General features: G+C 46.0%; 1 protein-coding gene across 1 annotated transcript; it reads left to right on the top strand.

The window, feature by feature from the left end:
• Nucleotides 1-6080: 6080 nt before the first annotated feature.
• Nucleotides 6081-18571, top strand: T265_03157 (hypothetical protein; the record flags this gene model as incomplete). Its single annotated transcript, XM_009167570.1, has 10 exons — nucleotides 6081-6193; nucleotides 6229-6427; nucleotides 6461-6683; nucleotides 6720-6955; nucleotides 6994-7149; nucleotides 7185-7400; nucleotides 13435-14148; nucleotides 15983-16300; nucleotides 16555-16752; nucleotides 17625-18571. The coding sequence occupies 10 exons, from the start codon at nucleotides 6081-6083 to the stop codon at nucleotides 17811-17813; spliced, it is 2562 nt and encodes an 853-aa protein (XP_009165834.1).
• Nucleotides 18572-21770: the final 3199 nt, after the last annotated feature.

Below are 21770 nucleotides of genomic sequence, written 5' to 3'. Positions count from 1 at the left end.
CCTTTACAAGCCCCTAATTCCTGCTGTAGCATGTGATCCAGAAAATCTTTAAAAATCGATAACTCAATTGGTCCTAATATATTAGACCCCTGATTGAATTTCGCCTGTACACACCAAAACGGCCATCCTGAATGCGCGTAATCTACCCGATGCCACATGCACAGCTCGGTTGCTGAAAAAGTTGAATCCGTTTCTGTGTCACCCAAAGTTGATTCAATTCGGGGATGAAAACGTTGCCGTGCGTCTGCTGACACCACAGGCCTCTACATCCAAACCACAAAAATCAAGAATGCTTGTACTCCACTGGAACGGAACAGTTTCTACTTAAATCTCAAAGTCGGCCAATGGAAGCTACCAGACTGAACACTTTTTCTTTCTCCAGTCCCCGCGAAGCAGTGCGCCCGGTATAACTCAGCCGCAGATTCTTCATACAACCAACTCCATGGACAAACACGTCGGTCCGTTTGTCAGCGTAGCGGCGAAAAACTCTTACATCGCACTGACTTACTGAGCCCGCCAAATATTCCGGCTACCTATTCAGTCACATCAAACTCTACTAGGCCCTCAACTGTTTATGGTAGCACCGAAGCCGCTGTGTTATCCATGCTCACTTTAGAACACAATTCTACAACCCGTACTGAAACCTGTCATAAGTGTCCGCTGCCCCGGATCTTACGAACACCCAGAATAACTATCATATCCTACCTCGAGTAAGCCCAATCGGAAAACACCAGCCGAATGCGGCTGCTTTGAAAATCTATACATTTTCAGGCTTAGTTGGTCGAGTGGAGTTAAGCTTTTATATACCGTCGGTGACTAGCAAACGGTAACCTCGAATGACGCGTAATACCAAAACCGTCGGGAAGCCGAAACAACGTGGGAACTGGATTTATGTACAGTACTATTAATACGAGACAAATTCCTAAACTATACAAACCTCGACAGTAGATGCCCATCTAAAACAAATGGTCCACTTGGACTACAAAAGTATGAACCAAATGAGCAAACAGGCTCCCACGCGAGACAATCACAAAAATCAGCCTCAATTGGCTGCATGACCTCGAGCTAAATGGGTGGGGGGGTGAGGACAAACACGTCATTTCATAAACACGCGCTAAACACGAAAATGGAGCGGGAGTTACAAATAGGAACAGAATAAACGTGGGGAATTTCAAATGTCCACGTATTGGATGATAAGCCAATAGACATACATTTTAGCACCATCCAGGAAAATCTCAAGGCCTTCCGCAACTATTCTGCGACAAAGCACGGAATTAATATGTCTAGATCAGATTTGATGGATGATAAGCCAATACTTGGACATTTTAGCACCATCCAGGAAAATCTCAAGGCCTTCCGCAACTATTCTGCGACAAAGCACGGAATTAATATGTCTAGATGAGACAGATTTGATATGTCTACTTGGCCGCCGATACCTCCGTATTATCCTGAGATTTTGGACTTGACACATCTCAAACCCATCTCTCTACGGGATTACCTTTGGCAGTGTATCCTGGATAAATGTGGATTGTAATGTGGAGCACAGTGAGATCATCGCCCGCATTCCGGTAGGCATTAAAGGTTGTCTTTGGTTAGAGTTTAGCCGTTCCAACCCAGATATCAGAAAAGAGTAATGACCATTTTGGCTCAACTCCTTCAGAATGTGGGAACTAGTTGAGGCTGTCCTGGGGACGATGATGCATTTTGTCTTTTCTGAAGTGGAGATCTGTGGTGAGTATCTAGGCTAGTGAGCTCAGTCTTCGAGCAGAAACCTGATGACTCAATTTCGATCTGATATCATGATGCACTTCGCTTTTATTTGGTTTTATTTGCGCGCTCCAAGAACTGGGTCTTCATAACTTGCATTTCGCTGCAATGAAGGATGCTGAGGACTGGATCCGGATAATAAGACAGGAGACTGATTGGCGACTCGCAGTGAGCATCGGCTAGTGGGTGCAGAGAATCTCGTGACTGCCGATTTACTTGTGACGGCGACGAACTCTTTGGACACGGAGGTGGACATCGAGGCCGGTTTACCAGAACACCGATTTTAAGTTAAAACCACTCAGGGCAGGCGCAAAAGCGTAGCTGAACAGTGACGGACTGTTGAGTTTTCTGTGAATCTAAGTATGACAGGCCTGGTAGGAAACCACTGACCTGCTCAGTCAAAGGGCACCTTGAAGAATTAGAGGGAGCACTGCAACCTAATACAAATCACCTGGGAACGCGGGCGATGCGTGTTACCAGAATACTTTCACTGGTAAGAGTGGGACAACAAAGGAATCTTCTGGCCCACTGGAAAAAATGGTATTTTCTGGAAATCGAGGCCCCAGTGGATTAGATAATTCTGCCTTGACTGCAGCTGCCCAAGGAAAATGGAAGAAAGTTAAAAATAGAACTCTCTGGTATTGAGAGGAAAAAAATCATATTGAAAATTGAAAGCGTGGATGGTTTTTGGCTGCGGTACAACCCCTTGACTAAGAGGTACCCATGATTTAATCCTAGAACCCCAGACTAGTTTGAACGCCATTGTGGCACTTCTTCCTCCCAATTTATTCAGTCTTGTGCAACTTTTGAATTTTGTGAAGTGAACATATTGCCATTTCCAAAAGAAGGCGTGGCTGACAGTTGTGTCACGCCATCACCGAAACGCAACCGCTCACCGTCCTGCCTCCGAGGCAGGTGTTGCGCAGAACCGAAGCTAAGAAACAAAAGAGTTATATGCATGTGCAAAGAGTTGCTCATTTTCCAGCTTGGAGAACAATTACATTTGCGACCGTGACAATCAGCGACACGAGGAACAATGGTTTGCAGCGTTAACTCATTTGTAACTTTGGCTCTTCATTCGTTCTTCACCTCTCACTCCTCACTTTCCCTATTTGTGAGCTGCCTAAATTATCATTCCATAATTTCACCTTCTGGCTAATTTTTGTGTTCAAGTTTTTCCGGCGCATCTGATTTTGTGAAGGCCTTCTAAAAGCACATTTCCTTTCCCGGTATCAGATAAGGTGCCCACAAACATGGATCACCATAAAGTCGTGGAGAATTAAGATGCTCAGAGCTATTAGGCGTAAAGAAATAGTCGGAGACCCAGTTTTTGCAGCATCGCGAAAAACAAGTGAGGCAGTCATAGCTAAGTTTACGGCCATTCCCCCGGGTGGTCTGACTGAAAACTTGTAAAACTTGACCTAATGTTCGGAAAAGGGGTTCCCTGTGTAAGCTTACCATATGCTGCAGCTTTACTTCATCAAGACCCTGACGACCATGCAACTGATGACCATTCCAAGTTTTTATGCATGAGTGCGAGGAAAACCAGCGGAAAAAGGGGAAAGGGGCAGAACACTTTTTAATCGATGCTATCAGTGGTTGTGGTGATAGACCTCAACAAAGCTACAGAGCGGGATGCGAATAGTGCTAAAGTCATTGTCTCTACGCTCACAATTTGGTATTGTCGATCACCTTGTGATTAAAAATGGTTCAGAACCCGAGAAGCGCAAATAACTTTGCAACCCGCAAGGGCGGATATAAAAAAATACCCGAAATCTGCTGCCTTTAAGTGCGAACTGTGGCCTCGGACAGCATCACGTGCAATGGGATCACGGAGAATCCGGTTATTCTGATTTTCCGGAATAAGCACGATAATAAGTTCATCACTATGGGTTATCGGCCTTCCATTAAACTGTTGTTTTGGGAGTACTTAACGGGGTGGTAAAAAGAAATCCGTTGAGATGTCATCCAGACACCAATAGTGTCGTGTGCTGTTTAAACTATGGCGCCTTCCTGGGCAAGCTGAGGGAAGATAGAATCGCATGGAACTTATCAGGGTGAATAGACAATTTAATGACCCTCACTGGCTATGTTTCTGTAGTAGAAACAGAAGGGCGGTGGGGTCATCGGAAGACATCGGAACAGTGTTCCTCATTTTGTTATCCTGTGCTTAGACTGAACATTCCGTGTCAAATTTTCATGGTTGACAGTGAACTTATAGAGAACCCGCCGACGAGCTTTCTGCAGTCAGACTTAGAGAAATTTGCGAAATAAGCACTAGTGGAGTACTTTCTGTTAAACGTCCCCAGGTTCTGATTTGCGGTCAAAAGGCCCTGGAAAGTGCGGACAGAATCCGTTCCCCGGACTGCGCATAGAGAACGCAAGAACTAGACGTCGCTTTTTGTGGCATTTTAAGGTTTAATGTTCGCTTGAAAGAGGTGGTGAAAGCGCTTTCAGGGAAGTATAACAATTGATCAGCCCTGTACGGTCCAGAGGACGGGAAGTCTTGATTTTCTGCGGAGGCCCTGTGCACCGACGACTTGTATGTCGTGCAGAATGTTCTACTGGCGAAAAACAGGACAAAGTTTACAATACAGGGCGTAAAACGCAATTCTAGTAAGCTGACTGAAGTAAAGTTGCGCTAGGCTGAAGGACCATGCGCAACCGACCGTTAGTCCCCTGAAATAAGAGGGAGAATTTCTTAGGGTTTCTTACCTGCAGTTGCCGGGAGACGTTTTATCTTCTAGGGTGGTCCTCACTGACGAACAATCATGCAGTACTTTTAGGGGATGTAAATAGATGCCGAAATCTCGTGTAAAAAATAGGCATGTTGAACAGGCCCTTGTAATAGATGTTCATAACCACGCTAAGTCAAAATTCACCTGGGGTTGAATCGGGGTCTCCGCTCTACAATACCTTTTTTATGTTGGGTAAGGGTCTCTCACTGACTCCTATTGTCCATTATTCTTAGGGATAGTGAAGTGCAGAGTAAAGTATATTTGTGGTAACAGTGGTGTCTATTTTATGGGAGCAGGGAGCCTCGGGCAAAGAGAGCTCCTTAGTCATCCGGGGATCCTTGCACTTTACGGTGGGCCACTAATACCTGCTCTCCTCGTGACAAAACCAACCGGTTTCCTGTTGCCTCTTAGAAAAGCCTCCGCACACCCATGTGAAACCCACCTACTCCCCGTTTACTTTTGTCCTAGGGGATGATGAGGCTTTCATTCCAGTGGGAGGGTGGATCACCTATGCATCGTCCTATTCTACAAGTCCCCTGTTCCTCCAATACGGAGGACAGATTGCTCAACTTCCTCTATCGAACTTTTCCAAAAATCGATCAGTCTAAAACCGACGTTCTTCATTCTATCTTTTCCGCCACCTGACAGAATACTCAGACAGTACTGCGCTCCAATACGGAGGACCGATTGCTCAACTTCCTCTATCGAACTTTTCCAAAAATCGATCAGTCTAAAACCGACGTTCTTCATTCTATCTTTTCCGCCACCTGACAGAATACTCAGACAGTACTGCGCTCTCATCTCACTCGTGTAGCCATCAACATTTTGCTACACTCCGGGATTCTCCCCCTCAACAGCTTTTGTGGTTAAATCTGTTCTCGTTGGGGCTTCGCGGGATTTGTGGATCTCACGTGCCCACTACAACCTCTTTTTAGACTATCCCATAACACCAACCTCCGTGGACAATGAACAATCTTCTCCGAAGTTGGTAAACCAGCTGACTAAGAGGGAGCTCTTCTTCTTTAGAGTTATTCCACTCTAATGTTCACTTCCAGAGTAGGTTGACCACGTCCCCTCACTCCCTTCCCAAAGAAATACATCGGCCATATTCCACGCAAACTTGTGCCTCAACCATGTATATGGGTGCCACTGTTTACTTACCCCTCAAAACGGCCTGCTTTTTTATTTACCAGCGAAGCTGTGTAACACTGAACCAGGTAAGGCCTACCGTTGCAAGTAGCTAAGCTTCGTTCTCTCAATTTCCGTCCTCAACTCGACTGTGTGATCACAATCGTTTCCTGCCCTACGTGACGACACGACCTATTTGACCAATCTGAGGCAGTCCTGTGGTGCACCAGCTCTTGAGAGTATAATATGGCCGCCCGTTGGGGAAGATTTCAGACCCTGATCCTGATTCTAGCCCCGTGTAACAGAAAACCGCTAACTCCATGAAGGGCTCTGGGTATGAGGTTGTGAACTAATGATTGTTTAAATGCTTCAAATACCCCTGAACGAATTTCTAGACTGTTGGAGCCAAATACTTAGGCGCCGCCGAGCACGGTTTCAGCAGCGGAGATGGCCGTGTCTGTGGTCGGTTTTGATGTTGGTTGCATGAATTCTTATGTAGCGGTTGCTAAAGGTGGAGGTATTGAAACAATCACCAACGAGTACAGTGATCGGCAGACTCCGTAAGTTTTTCGAGTATAAATGTTGAGGTCCGTAGAACGTGTATTGCTTTTGCTGGTCGTCGCCGTCTTATTGGCACCAGTGCCAAGCTCCAGCACGCAACGAATATTTCAAATACATTTGTAAACTTTCTGCCTCTTTTGGGCAAACGGTTTGCGGATCCATCGGTGGTAAGGGAGCGACACTTTCTTCCCTACCGTTTTACGGAGTCTAGTGATGGTCGTGTGTCTCTCATGGTAAGTTTTTTTGCCTATGGGCTAATTTTCCAGGTGAATTTCAATGAGTCGGATTATGCATTTTCGCCTGAGCAGCTTTTAGCCATGCAGCTGTGTAAGCTGCGGAGCATCACCGAAACTGCGCTATCCAGCAAAGTCGTCGATGTGGTGATCAATGTACCAACCTATTACACGGACACTGAGAGGCGAGCAGTCTTGGATGCGTCTCGGATATGTGGACTCAACTGCGTTAAGCTGGTGAACGACCTCACTGCAGGTAATATTTCGTTTGCGGGTTGTTTTAAACTTACAGTTGGTACTGCCTATGGTCTTTACAAGACCGACCTTCCAGCGGCAGAGCAAGCCCCCAGGATTGTAGCTTTTGTCGGTGTTGGGTATACAAGCACACAGGTTGGCATATGCGCCTTCAACAGCGGTAAAATGAAAGTCCTCGCAACTGCATGTGACCCTCATCTTGGGGGTCGGGATTTCGACCGAATTATTTTCGATAAATTGGCGGAGGAGTTTGAGGCGAAGTACAAGGCTAAGGTATTGTCGTAGTTTCTAGTTGTTCCATATTTCTTTAGGTGTCAGAAAATCCAAAGGCAACGGTTCGTTTGCTCCAGGAATGCGAAAAGGTGAAGAAAGCTATGAGTGCCAACTCTCAGGAACTTCCAGTCAACATTGAGTGCCTAATGAACGACAGGGATTTGGCAGGAAGAATAAAGCGAGCGGACTTCGAGGTTTGTTGTGTTTCACATTAACTCATACAAAACAGGAATGGTCTTCGGAACTTCTGTGCAAATTTTCTGAGTTACTCCAGCGATGTTTATCGTTAACAAATCTCAAGCCCGGTGATTTGCACTCAGTTGAGCTAGTTGGAGGAAGCTCCCGGATACCTGCTCTGAAGTCTATCGTCGCAGATATTTTCAAACAAGAGGGGCGCACGACACTCAATGCAGACGAGGCTGTCGCGCGTGGATGCGCTTTGCAGGTGAGTTTACCGATGATGCGCTTGTTACCAGTGGTAGGGGGGAGGGCGAAACGGCTCAGTGATTAGAAAGCAAATTTGCTGACCAGCAGGACAATGGTTCGAACCCGACCTCTGCATTTTGAATTTCTTTGTCTAGGCTTCGGCGACCTGGCTGTATCCCAGCCCTAGTGCTTTCTTGGGTGGCATGGCAGCTAGGCACCAGAAGGGTGTAACAGCTGAACGATTATCTTTTTTTTCATAATGCACTGATGATGTCACTTCGATTAGTGATGAGACGTTTGCAATCGAATTGACCAGTCAGCGAACAAACCAATGATCATGTCCTGTAGGGTTTCCGACCATGCTCAAGGAACATCAGGTTGGCTCTATTCAGGAAAGCGCAAAGGTTCTGTGCTCAACTCGGCAGCAGCCGCTTTCCTTCCGTGTTGCCACGTCATGGCCTGTCTTCCGCGACTTTCTTTGGTATTTCATGGTCGGTCATATGTAATACATATCCCAGCCACCTCAACCTAGTAAGACTTATCTGTTACTCTGACAAATCCGACTCATTACCTAGTGATCGCTTACGGACCGTATCATTGCGTATGTGCGGCGGCCATTTAAGGCGAGCTATACTACGGCGACAGCTTGAAGACATTTGAAGTCTTCAATATTGAATAGGCCGAGTTCCACAGCCAAACAACACAGCTACCGTCACTTTCATTTTGTGGATGCAACCCTCTAACCTCAGTGGTTTTCGCGAAAGATGAAAATTTGTCAAATATTGGTCGTAAATTGGTGTTGCGTGCGTTGATTTCATGTCGCATTGTAGTCACGACCTATGTAACTGTCAAGGTGACTGAAGCTCGACACTTGAGTTTTGAGATGTATACAAGTGTGGAAAGTCTTGATGCAAGACCTGACAATTCGTAGGTGTCAACTACATGCTCGAATAGGACCACTTCCAAAATTCTATTCGGGCTAGTTTGTGCAACCGCACGGTCGTCAGATAGCAGAACAATGTCATCTGCGTAATAAAAGTCTACCAGTTTTTCATCGGCTGTGATCAGCACTCGGAATCCAGGCCTTTCGGAGAGCATACAACATGATGGCGTCAATGAAAAAGAGTATAAAGGAGGAGACGGGACATCCTTGATGAATCCCACTAGTTGTGGGGAGACTTTTAGGTAGTTCATTATGAGCCCTTAAGCGAACAGAAGTATGGGAATAATGGGCACAAAGGGTGTTCACAGACTTCGAGGGCATTCCACGTTCACTAACTATATTTTGAATAGCCAACCTATTCATAGAATCCAAGACTCGTTTGAAGTCGAAGAAAATCGCCGCAGTTGGTCAGTGGTATTTGTGACGTTGATCTAGCACTTGACGCCAAGGCGCTCCATACCTGGTTGAAATCCCGCCTCGCATCTCGCGTGGAGAGTTTGAACGTTGCAGTACTATCGGATCTTGTGCTGCAGCTGGAGTAATGCCTACATCCCTATGGTTGGAGCAGTTTCTCCTGGCACCTTTTTCAGTAAATACACGATGATTGTTTGGAGCCCAGCCTTGTTCCCAAGTTGGTTTAAGCAGGCTGGTTAAGACAAAACAAAGAGACTTATCGCCGTTATTGAATAGCATTGATCGGATCTAACCTGTCCCAGTGAATCGATGGCACTTCAAAGTATAATGATATCGGTACCTCAGAAACTAATGGGGTTCGAACTCAGACAGTAGCTCGAATTGGGCCTGTGGAGTGAAAGACAGCTGACAGCCGAGTAAACGGTTGTCCGCAATATTCAGCCTGTCGGTCAAGACGCTAATTTCTGCTATACACCAAATCTCCAATACTACCCTTGATGATCTCACTGACAGTCGGTCTTTTCGGTCCCTCTCTGGAAGTTTTTTCTTACATTCCCAGCTACCCAAGCCCTCTCCATTTCCATGGCCCTCATCAGATGCCAGTCGACCGACTTCCTCGAAGTGTTCTTTTCGCACCACCACAAAGGGTGGAAACGAGCTAGGGGAGGTCAAACAATGACCTAACAGCGAAGTATAAAAGCTACTACCAACAAACTCAGCTGCGCTGAGTGCTAGTGACCCTGGTCAAGCTGGCTTCGTGGCTGTCCATCAAGTAGATGTTACGCAATGGCCCCTACTGTATTGTAGATTGACTGCTCCCCGTTTGCTTCCATTGAAAAGGATTCCGCAAAGCAGACGACCTCATGACGTGCTGGTGTGACCATCTGGTATTTCGCGAAGATTGTTTCTTCTGCTGACCATCCGGTGTATTTAGGCGTTAATGATCCGAAAATCTGCACCCACAGTCATGGTCAGTAAAGTACGGTAGGTCGCTCCGTACTAGTATGCGCTGTTCTCGATATAATCCGATGTCACGTCAACAGACCTCACTCCCATTTTGAACGATACGGGTGGGAGCTTGAGAGAAAATAAACCTCTGAGGCCGTAGGGGCCTACATGTTCTCCGCGCAAGGTTCTACGTTATCTGTAGATTTAAGATGAGTGGCAGCTAATGACCACAATAACCGTTGTTGGAAGTATTCGGACCAACGGGCTAGACGTTCCTTATTCAAGACAGTCGCTCCCCTTTGGTCCTTGGTGGTTTCCGCGGCCCAGTCGCGCGGATCAACTGAAATAGTGTTCGGGCCTTCCCGGATTTCTGGGCCTTTTCCGTTTCCATTGGCTCCCTGCGTCATCGTCAGCGAATGCTCACTTTCACTTGACGTCTAGTAATTTGTCAGTCCAAGTTATGCTCGGAACCGGGGGCAGTGGACAGGATACTCCCCTGAAATTTAAGCAATACAATTGGTTGGTCTGATATCCAGCGCACATCAATCCCAAACAAGTCCCGTGTGAGAGCAAGAGAAGCCTGTGTTTCTTCAGCGTGCGGACATTGAAGGTAGCCAAACAGACTAGGCGTCGAGTCTTGGAGACTGATTTTGGGGTGCCTGAAGGTGCGCAGGTGTTGGTTGCAAAACCGATGCGGGACTAACGATGTCACCAGTCCTAACTACTGGGCCTACAATGAGAGAGTTACTAGCGAGGAGGGGAGAGTGAGAGGAAAAAGTATGCGTGAAAGAGGGGAGGCGTTCGACAGCAGCCTGTTTTCGCCTACCCGACCTAATGTATGCAGCAAGTAAGGCTGATGGCACTGCCCGAAGCCGATGTGGCATGAGTTTATTTGTGCGTGTGTCACCCAAGGTTGTACGTGGGTTGGGATACTGTCAGGCCACCCAGACCTAGACAGGAGGATGACTAGGGTCCTTGACCAAAGCCTTTTCCTCGGAAACCTGACCGCAAGGTATCGGTGTTTGGCGGGAAACCCAAGTGCATTTCCATTTCTACAGAACTCGCCACGTATGTTCCAAGCCCCAACCTGGAGGACCAGTCAACTGTTGGTCAGTCCTCTAACTATTGACCAACCTGGTATGAGAGACTGTGAGTGTCGCATTGGGTATAGCTCAGTGGTCATGGTTGTACACAGACCGTCACACCACAGTAAGGTCCAGTCTTTCTGTGACGGGGTCGTGACTTCAGCGAATGCGCGATGTGATTAGATGGCTGTTTGTTTGGGCGGTAGGTACCCTGTGTGTGGAATGCATCGAACAGTGTTTTGGTGGATCGGTCATGCGTGAAAACTATGGCTAATCGTCTGACGGCGGATTGCGTTTCATGCCGAACTCAGAGTAGCATAAACATAGATGTAGGCAAACTTATTTAGCAGAACAGAACTTTCCGCAAAAAGTTTGAATGCTATCGACGCGACCTGTTTCCACACAGTTATTTTGCCTGGATGTAAGACGTGGCTGCCCGGCGTCGCCGTGGTGCTCTTGCGGTCAGCCCCTGTCTTGGTTATCTTATCAAGTGTTGGGAGTCGCAGGCCCATGGTAGTAGGCTAGCACTAACCGACTTTCCTTTTGTTATTATTCTAGTGCTTGGTTTAAATAAATTAAGGCAGTTAGCCACCGGTGATCTCGCACCGATTTGCCAGTCCGTTGAATTAGATGGACTTTCTGTCGTGATAAGTACAAAATGAGGACGACTGCTATCAAACTGAATACTATGGGGTTTGCACTTATCCCATATGACGAGTTCTGGGTAGTTCAGTGGTTAAGGCGCAATCCAACCGGAAGATCAGCGGTTCGAACCCAACCTCGGCACGTCGACTCCTTTTGTCTAAGGTTGAACAGCTTGGCAGTATCTCAGCCCTGTTGCTTCCTTCGGATAGCAAAACAGCTAGGCGCCGAACGATTATTATCACTGAACGATCATTATCTCATTTGACTGGAAACTATACGGACATGATACGAAAATCCGCAGAGGTGAACATGCTGTCACTCACGGACCGATAGCTAAGGTTTGTACGCTGGATCCTTTTTGGATGAGGTTCTCAGGAGACGGTGGGTCAATCCCATCAGACATGAGCGATAATTCGGCGACACATCCAACATCTGACCTACAGTTATGAGTTTTCTTATCTTCAGGACAATATGAAGTGCAGCACACTGATGCATATTTTTGACATACAGGTCAGTTTGCCCCGGGAAGAATGTTGGATTTTGACGCCGGGTGTTCTTATAAGTGATGCCTGTTGTGTTAACGCCCAACCTGGCTAACGAAAGTACTTTACTAGTCCTACGTCAGAACGCTTTCTCGGTCAGTTTGCCCCGGGAAGAATGTTGGATCTTGACGCCGGGTGTTCTTGTAAGTGATGCCTGTTGTGTTAACGTCCAACCTGGCTAACGAAAGTACTTTACTACTACGTCAGAACGCTTTCTTGACAAAACCTTTGGGCTCCTTTGAGTTCTTAAGTTGTTGGGTGGTCGGTCGATGATTTCTATCAACCAGCCAATCTAATCAAGCGACGTCCAGGTCTAACCCCCGAGTTCATGTTTAAAATCAGTACTGGCTCTGGATCGATACCCGTGCGGAAGTTCTTGTGTTGTTCTTTAGCCGACTGTTTTGGGCATCCATATCAACCATGCGAATGACATTGTCCATGCATTTTCCTTACGAATCAGCTCACGATGGCTCAAGTGGTTAGAGGGCGAATTTACTGACCGGAAGGCCCGTGGTTCGAACCCGACCTCCGCCACTCGACTTCCCCTGTCTAGGCTTGGGCAACCTGACAGTATCCCAGCCCTTCGGGTGGCATGGCAGCTAGGCACCGAAAGGGCGCTACAGCTGAACGATTATTATTATTATTATATCAGCTCACACATATGTTTTAAAACTGTTTTGTACTCGAACTAGAGTTCGTCAGTTTATGCACTACAGACAAACCACGTGAGCGTCAGTTGGAATTGTCGTTGCTTAAAATAGTCAGCCGGACAGTATATAAACGACTCGCACACTGTACGAACTAGTAATCACCTCGAGGTCAACGGAAACTAAAATAGTCGTGGGTGGTTTACAGTTTTCTGTTGATGTTACTGCTGATAGCTCAGGGGGGAGTGAGATGGCTCAGTGGTTAGAGTGCGAATTTACTGACCAGAAGGTCCGTGTTTCGAATCCGACCTCTGCATCCCTACTTCTTCTGTCTAAGCTTAGGTAACCTGGCAGTATCCCAGCCCTCGTGCTTCCTTCAGGTGGCATGACAGCTAGGCACTGAAAGGGTGTCACAGCTGGACTATTATTTATTGTTGATCGTAATAAATATGGGTAGCGATTCGAAGACCGGTCTTACCGGTGGTTGACTGAATGGGTCAGAATCTAATGCCTGTTTTATCACTGCCCTTTTTCTAACTCATTGCAATGTCACCAACGCTCGGGCCTGCCTGAATAGATCTTGTATTTTCGCTTCGGGTGTTAGTTTAGCACCAGGATATGACTCGTACAACTACAAAACCTAACCCCATCTCTTCTAGGTGATAATGGTCTGTCGAGCTAATAATTGTGGTTCAGATCACGCGTCTAGACCCTGTCAGTGTTGCTAAAATATTTCCGTATGCTGCACTGTTTCGTAGCCACGTTCGTTTTTGCATGGTAGCGCACTATTTTTCACCGAAACTCAAAATATTTTCTGAATTTCTTCTAGGCCGCCATCTGTTCACCCGCATTTAGAGTCCGCGACTTTACCGTGACCGAAGTTTGCCCGTATACCATTGCTCTGCACTGGGACCGGGAAGACAGTGGTGATCACGGTGCACAAGTGGCCACCGAAAATGAGAATGAAGTAACAGTTGGGAACAAAGAAACTTCCGTCGTCGTGTTCCCTGCACTTCACCCTATCCCATCCTCTCGGCGTCTGTTCTTCAATCGCCGTGGGCCATTCACCGTGGAAGCACGATATGCGAATCCAGAGCAGCTGCCGAATCAAAACTTGGTCCTTGGACAGTTTCGCATTTGTGATGTTCCGCAAAAGAGTAACGAAGTCAGCAAAATCCGCGTGAAGGTGCGCATCAACTCGCATGGGATTTTCGCCATATCGCAGGCTGAGGTTGCAGAGGAGCATGAAAAAGAGGTTGAGGTTGAAGTTCCCGAAGAGAAACAGAACCCCATGCCCACTCCCACAAATGGCAAGTCTATGGACGTTGAGACGCCGGGTAACGGTGATGTGGCGATGGAGACACCAGTTGCCAATGCTACAAATGAGGTACAGGAGCCCAATGCAGTTCCGGAATCTGTCAAAAAGCCAGTTCCTAAGAAAACCACTGTTAAGAAGAAAGTAGTGAAATACAAAGAACTGCCTGTTGAAGCGTCAATTATGCAATACAGTACGAAACAGCTGAACGAGTTCTGCGAGACGGAAGTAGGTTTTCTCAGGTTTTTTACAGTTTTATCCGTTCAATCCTGCTTGGAGCGTGATATTCAACATACAAACACTTAAGTAAATGTTTCACGCTTTCATCTCAACCTTACATGTAACAGGATGAACTGACGGGTCTTCATCCAACAGTGATGTTCGATAACTTCGCCCCCCAGGATAGTACTGAAGGCCATCGATTTTGTGTTGGATGAGCGATCCGCCATAATTGACATTCTAGCCTTATGAAAGCATATGTAATAAGTCCGATAGGTGACTCCATACATCATATCTTCGATCCACAAACTCCGCCAAATAATCATTGGTCTGTAGTTGACAGGGCTTTTCTATCTATCACTTTTTAAATTTACCGGATAAACTCTATTTGCTGTACTAGTGAGTTTTGTAGAAAAAATGTGTCCCAAGCACTGTCTTCTCTCCTAGTCGGTATGCTTGAAAAATTTCAGGAAAGTTAGAATGAAACCTCATCCTGTTATTTCTCGAACTTTAATTATCCTGAGTTGACAATTTTTCTTCTCTTGTCGGGCGTAAATTGCTGTTCAACAACTTCATCACTGGCGATTGGATTGTTTTTATCCGGATAATCATCGATCCTCGAGGAGGACTTGATCGGATTTCTACGGTAAAATTGGATGCCAAAAAGTTCAGCTACACGAGGACCTTCGTCCCTATTATAGATCATCCGATGAGCTTAGAGGACTCAATCTTACAACTTCCCGTTGGCTATTTCGGGCTATATTCTGCAACTGCGGAATATGCATAGGGCTGGGACTCGGGTCCACTACCTTTGGTACTAAGGACCAAAAACTCCGAGCAGCTGAGTGTTCCGAGTTCCGACTGCACCTTTAAAATTGACGTTCGACTTACTCAAGAGTTCGAATTTGGAGCTCGAGATAGCTCAATGGTTAAGGCTCGAGCTTACGGACCGGAAGTCCGTGGTTCGAACCCATTGTGTGCGTATTGACTGCTGCCATCTAGACTCGGGCCCGCGGGTGCCATGGCAGCTGTGCGCCGAAAAGATGTTACAGCTGAGCGATTTCTTTTTTGTTTTACTTGATAGTTTTGTATGAAATATGTCGAATGCACCAACGAGTGGTCTATTCTGTCAGTTGTCAACAGTTGAATTAACCTAACCTATCACCTCGAATAATAAAGGGCGATACAACATGACTGATCTGGGTGATCTCCCATCGGCGCTTGCCCGGTTGCCTATGCATTAAGCTAAATAGATTCATGAAGTCTAGCCAGAAGGTCATAGGCAGACCTACATAATTTCGGAAGGCAATATTGCGGCTAAACCCTATGATTCTCCAAGGAGTAGTGTCATTTTCCTGATCCGTGCGTCTTTCGTCGCATTCTATTCTGGGATTCAAGGACACTTGTCTTCACCCAACGTCGCGCAGTTGTCTCCCCCAGTGTCCCTGAAAAGATGCCCATTATGGTCATTTCAGCCTATCTATATCAGTGATCGGCTTGGGTTAAGTGGTCAGACTTATCAACGTGTCTCCAACCCGAATTAGACCTCGATGGCTGGACTTGTGAATGAATGATGCGTAGTCCATGTTAGCGTTTATTTGATTCGATCCACAGCTTGTTCATTGTCTTCTCATATTGGTACCTTCAGTTGAGTTAAGGCGAAGAGTAATTATCATTGGTAAATATGATGTGCTATGACTCATACGGCCGACCCCGCGTGATAATTCTTACCTGGTTCTTTGCTACTTGCAAGATCATATTTGCCTATTCCTCATAGTCCTCTGATTTGTGTGCGCCGTATTCGTTGAGTTTTTGAAATCGCTTTACACCTTTTCGGTTTTAGGGAAAACTTTCTGAACAAGATGAGCTCGAGCACAGGCGTGCTCATGCCAAGAATGCTGTCGAAGAATATGTGTATGAGATGCGTTCTAAGCTTCAGGAAATACTGAAACCCTTCGCAACTCACAGAGAATGTGAGGATTTGTCAAAGGCTCTGGAGGATACCGAGGACTGGTTGTACGGAGATGGAGAGGACCTGCATAGACAGGCATATGTCGATCGTCTGAATCAGATGAAAACCCTGGGTGATCCGATCGAGATGCGAGAACTAGAGCAGCGGACACGCACTGATGCCGTCCAAAGTTTTCAGCAATCAATTGTGGTGAGTACATTCAAGAAACCTAATTCTGTTTGCCTACCAAACACTCGAACGTAGATTATTTAATGGGACTAGATGGTTTGGCGATAAAACCGCAAAGAACTGTGTCGCGGCTCATCGTTGGACGTGCTACCCAGTCCAGTGCTTTAATTTATCAACGCTTCGGATGGAAAACATATCTATTGTAATGTTTACTTTAGTCTGTGTTTCATCCTTTGACCGTGACCAACCGCATGCCTTTGCTCTCCTTCAATTAGCATATCCGAAAAGTTTTGGACAGTGTTGCATCCGGTGAGGAGAAATACAGTCATCTCACAGCTGAACAGCTGGGTCAGTTACGTTCGGAATTAACCCGGTATGAAAGTTGGCTCCATGAACAACTTCGAATACAGAACGCCCGACCTCTCACAGAGGACCCTAGCCTTAAAACAGCTGACATACTCAAGCAGCAACAAGTAAGTCGCTTTTCCTACCCGACGGTTCGACCCTCCACACGGAATCCTTATGACTCGCAGAACCAAAGACCTATCAGTGAATGGGTAAATAGGCTTGCGCAGTGCCCCTAATGTTTCTGGTGGTTTTCAGGTTTGACAACTTCATCTATGTGTTATAGTAAGAACTGATGTCACTCATTAGTGGGACATCCAAAGCAACAACGCGATTTAGTTCAGACAACACCCGGAATCCAAGTTCCGCTTGGATTCACTGCTTGTGCCCTTCCCTCGTACTCGGTCACTGTTTCGATCAGAATTTGGGAGGCTCAGATAGTATAGTCAATGAGGAGGCTGGTCAAACTCAGTAGACAACCCTACCCTCCATTCTTCAGTAACGATGGTCAACTTGCACCGTAACCTGCCACTTCATGATTAGCGTTCGACTTGTAAGAAACTCGCGAAAGTATGACTTGACCAGAAATTTTAACTACACATGATACAGTACTTACAGTAAGTAGCCTTTGACTTCTGTTCGCAGGCTCCAGACATTAAGATGCTAGCTTTCAAACTCCTTTATGTGTTTGCCTGCAATTTATCGACGCACGTCTGGTACTACACCGCGGTGTTGGGCTATCCAACACTCCTGTAATCTTTTGGGGGAACCGCATTGTCTGTGAATTCAGTCTATATTTTCCAGCTATTGATCGAAGCGCGCGTCTTCTATATTATTAACAGTAGATACCCGTATGTTGTCTGAATAAGTTAAGCTGACTAGTAGTAGTCAGTCGGTGGGATCCGTTTTTCTTTTTCAAACGAGCTAAAAATGTAGTTTTTCCGTGCGTATGAACGATACACACAAGCGGATAAGTAAATTGTGTCATCTTTTTTTTCAGGGTATGGAGTCAGTTTGTCATCCAATAATAAACACGCCTAAACCCGCTCCCACACCCCCTCCGCAACCCACTGAAAATGCGGATGTGAATCACTCGAATGAGAACAACGTGTCAGCTACGGAGAAAGGAAATAAGAAGGATAGCCAAGCCAAAACCCCAGAAAAATCTGACCAAATGGATGTCGACTAACTTCATCGTAATCAAGCAGTCACTCGAGTTACTTCGTTCTCTCTCTCTCTCTGTGTGTGTGTCTCTCCGGTTCTCGTCTCATTTAGTTTCTCAGCTTCCTTCGGCTTCTTGCACCTCTGTCGTTCTCTCAGACGCTCTTCAAAATATTCAATCTTCCATTCCTTCGGCACACATTTAATCCACTTGTTGTTTATATTTCCGTGCTCAGCCCTACGAACTGGCGAGCGTGTATGTATTTTCTACGTTTTGTTCGGTGTTTGTGCAAGTGCTAATCCAGTGGATGAAATGAGAAATGTGATAGTATGCTATCGTGTTTCTGTTCAATGCCAACCACCATCCAACGGTTGAAGTGCCGAAATTGCTTTGACCTTGACTGGCTATGAGAAATTACTCGGGATATACGCGACTGTGATGTGCGTCTGTTGTTGTGTACTGTAGGTAAATCTGTTTCATGGATTACAATCTGCCTTATACCATCGTCATACAATCGCACTTACCGCTTGTCGTTTTATTCTTTCGTGAAGTATTTTCTCTTCGTTATGCACACTGCCACACTTGAACATGCTCCATCGGGACAACTACTGTCTTGTGACAATAAGACTGCTTTGCCGGTTGTTTTACCTGGAAATGCCTCCGTCCGAGTGGATAAAATTGTAGCAAGAATCTTCCGTCCTTTCGAACATCGTTTGCACGGACAACTTTGTGCGTTTGTTTCAAATCTGAAAAAAACTTTATATCAGAAATCCAGTTCATTCACGGTGCTTGTCACTTGTAACGCACCGTGTTCGTAGCGGTGGGATGAAGGTCTCTGAAATACACGAAGATCACAAGTTCGCGTGCTTGCGAGATTATCAGATAAACGGGCGTTGTCACTTGTAACGCACCGTGTTCGTAGCAGTGAGATGAAGGTCTCCTTGAAATACACGAAGATCACAAATTCGCGTGCTTGCGGGATTATCAGATAAACAGGCTCGCAACTGGTTGACTTTCACTTTCGCTAGGCTTAGTTACTACGCTGTGAGTCAGTTAGTTCCCCTGATGTCTTCATGGAGTCATCCCCATTGTCTGTCTCGTTGCTGGCACTGGACGTCTACAACTTGCGGAAATGGAAATTTTGAAAATGAACGTATTTCGCCAATGGCGTACAATTTAGTGTTCAAATTGAACACAAGGTTGGTGAGAATTGAAGGATGAAACCGTTTGGCGTACAATTTAGTGTTCAAATTGAACATAAGGTTGGTGAGAATTGAAGGATGAAACTGTCAGTGGACTGTTAAGTTTTTTAGAGAGTGGGTGCATGTCAAGGAACTTTTTCCCTAGACGAGTCAACATGGAATACAGACTACTAGTTGGCGTTTTCAAAAGAGCGAGGCACAACAACCTCGGCACCAGTCAAGTTGGCAAAAGCTGGAACAATGTTCCTAGGGCGGTGCTTTTGATTTACGATTGCGTGATTCTCACCAGGATGAAGTATCAATCAAATGATCATGTAATCAATCCATATACGTTCAAACACTGCTCTGAGGAAACTGCGGCTTCCTAGCCACTGGTCATCATGGCAGGGGTTTTAAATTATATGAAGTTGAGCAGTCAAATGTTCCTGACGCTAACATACTCGTTGTTGGTCTGCATCGGTTGGTTCATAACATGTATGACTCGTCGTGTATCCATAGGAAACGAGTGGCTTTATCATGCCCGGAAGGCACTCTAGCCCTGCCATGCTCTGTCTTGAGTGACCGAATAGTGTTCCGTAGGTCATCACGACGGTTGGCTCCTGCGACCGAATCAACCATTTTGTTGATGTCAAAGGTTGCAGCGATCGGTGCACATTTCGATTTCATCCCATCTGTAGCAAACAGCGTACCGACGCCAATTTTCCAAACTGGTTACCTGAGCCCGTGTGGAGAACACGATAGAGAACCTTCTCTAGCCCCTTTTTCAGTTCATTTCTATGTCTGGGATTCATGACAGCTTGATACACTCGGAAATTGATTCAAGGATTGGTTTCCGTTTTTGTGCCATGGAATGGTATTCCTTGTCGGCTTTTTACATCACTTCGGAGGTGACCGTCGTGTGAGGGTCTCAACCGTCTTAATTTCTCGGTTTACCAGGGTTAATCGTATTCGAATGTAGCTTTCTCTGGATGAAGAACCCTTTGTTTGTCCCCATGTGACGACTTTTGTATAGTGCATTCCACTTGGGGTTATGAACAGATTCAGTAACGAGTCTCGTTAATGAATCCGCTTCCTGTTGAGAAGTTGTAGGCCTGAAGTTTCCTGGTCCATCTTGGGGTGTTTGATATTTTTTCCCCAGATCCGGAAACAAGTCCAAACGGCCTCTATCGGAAAGGGCAAATCGTCTTCAGCGTTCCTTAAGTTATCTGGAACGTAGCATCCAGATAGTCGAGGCAACTTGTTACCATGGTCACGGACAATGTTGCATGCAGCTGGTGTCGGTCGCTCACAGTGCTATCTGCCTGGTTCCAGAAGAGTCTTGGTTTTGGACACTCCAGAGCTGGATTCCTTCGCCCGGTTAGTTGGGTGTACGGTTGAAGTACTTGGTATTGGGGTTTTCCAGGTTGGACGCCACTCTCAGAACTTACATACGTAACCAAAACGTCAGGATCAAACGACGTGCACGTAAACGATAACTTCTGTTCATTGGATTACTTATGACCGTTAATAAGCAGTGTGACTGGTTTCCTCGTATCCTCAGAAGCCTCAATCCGATTTGCGTCGAAATAGTGCTAGAGCCAGTGAACATTTAAATTAGTTACATCACCCTCGGGGTTAGGCAAACGTGCTTGCCTTTGAGATGACTATTTGGCGGGGAGGGCGTTTATCGCAGATACCCCATCATAAACAGCATTCTGATCGTAGGTTTTTGGACTCATAACTAATCGACGGTTCGACAGGTACTCAACCTCCCTAGGTATGCGCATCCAGCGAGGGGACTGCGTCGGAATGAGAGAGCCGAGTCACGGCATAGGTTTTTCGATTTTATTGTCAGATCAATCGAACACCGGCAGTCTAAAAATCTCAAGAGACATTACATGGCGTACATTGCTGTTAAACAGCGTTGGTTTTGGGATAAGGCACGCTATATGAAACACCACTCTTGAAAGCTATAGGCCCGGATGAAATTGATAGTTCCATATGTTTTTATTTCTGACGATTCAGTAAATCTTTGCCAGTAGGTGCATTTGTCGAGGAAGTTTTTCGGCCTTTGGTGACAACCTGGACAATTTGACGTGGCTTCTGGCTGGTAGGATTCCAAACGGCGCAATGGCTGCTCGTCAATAATCAGTTTGTAACTTGGTCATATAGATTTCTGGCGACATCAGTAGACCAAACATGAAATAAGCGGATAGTGTGTCTGGAGTATACCAGTAAATAGATGCAATGGAACAAACTGCGGCGAGACTAAATTGTCCACGGTGGGTGACAGCCATAGACCAGTTCGGATGAAAACACAGCGCAGTGACCTTTGGAATTTGCTGATCATGATAACTTGTGAAATGGCCGAAAGTGATCCCAATCCAGAGAATTTAATTGTCAAACGCCCTGGATGTGCCTCCAAGTCTTTCCACTATTTTGTCGGTTGGATCAACAAAACTTCCCTCCTGTTATCCCTCGCGCTACTCTATGGCATCGCATTCAAAAATGTGCGCTGGTCAGGCTTGAAAAACGCACAAAGCATTGCAAGCAAACTGTTGTAGGGTGCAGATGAGCGTAAAGGTGTAGGTATCGTGTGGAATTCTTCATGTGGGGACGCGCAATATACATGGCATAGGGGTGTACGGATGCACAATTGATCGGCGATATGTATCAAATCATCCCTTATCCGGTGTTATGTGCTGGGCGGACTCAACGCGGCCAGTTGTCAGTGATGCAACCTTCTTACAAGGCATTTTGTTTCCAAAGCCCGTAACTGTCACTATTTCATTTGGAGGTGGCT

Source organism: Opisthorchis viverrini (assembly GCF_000715545.1).
Source record: "Opisthorchis viverrini unplaced genomic scaffold opera_v5_43, whole genome shotgun sequence".
Taxonomy (NCBI): Eukaryota; Metazoa; Platyhelminthes; class Trematoda; order Opisthorchiida; family Opisthorchiidae; genus Opisthorchis; species Opisthorchis viverrini.
Note: the sequence above shows the minus strand (reverse complement) of the source record. Positions and strands in the feature narration are given on the sequence as shown.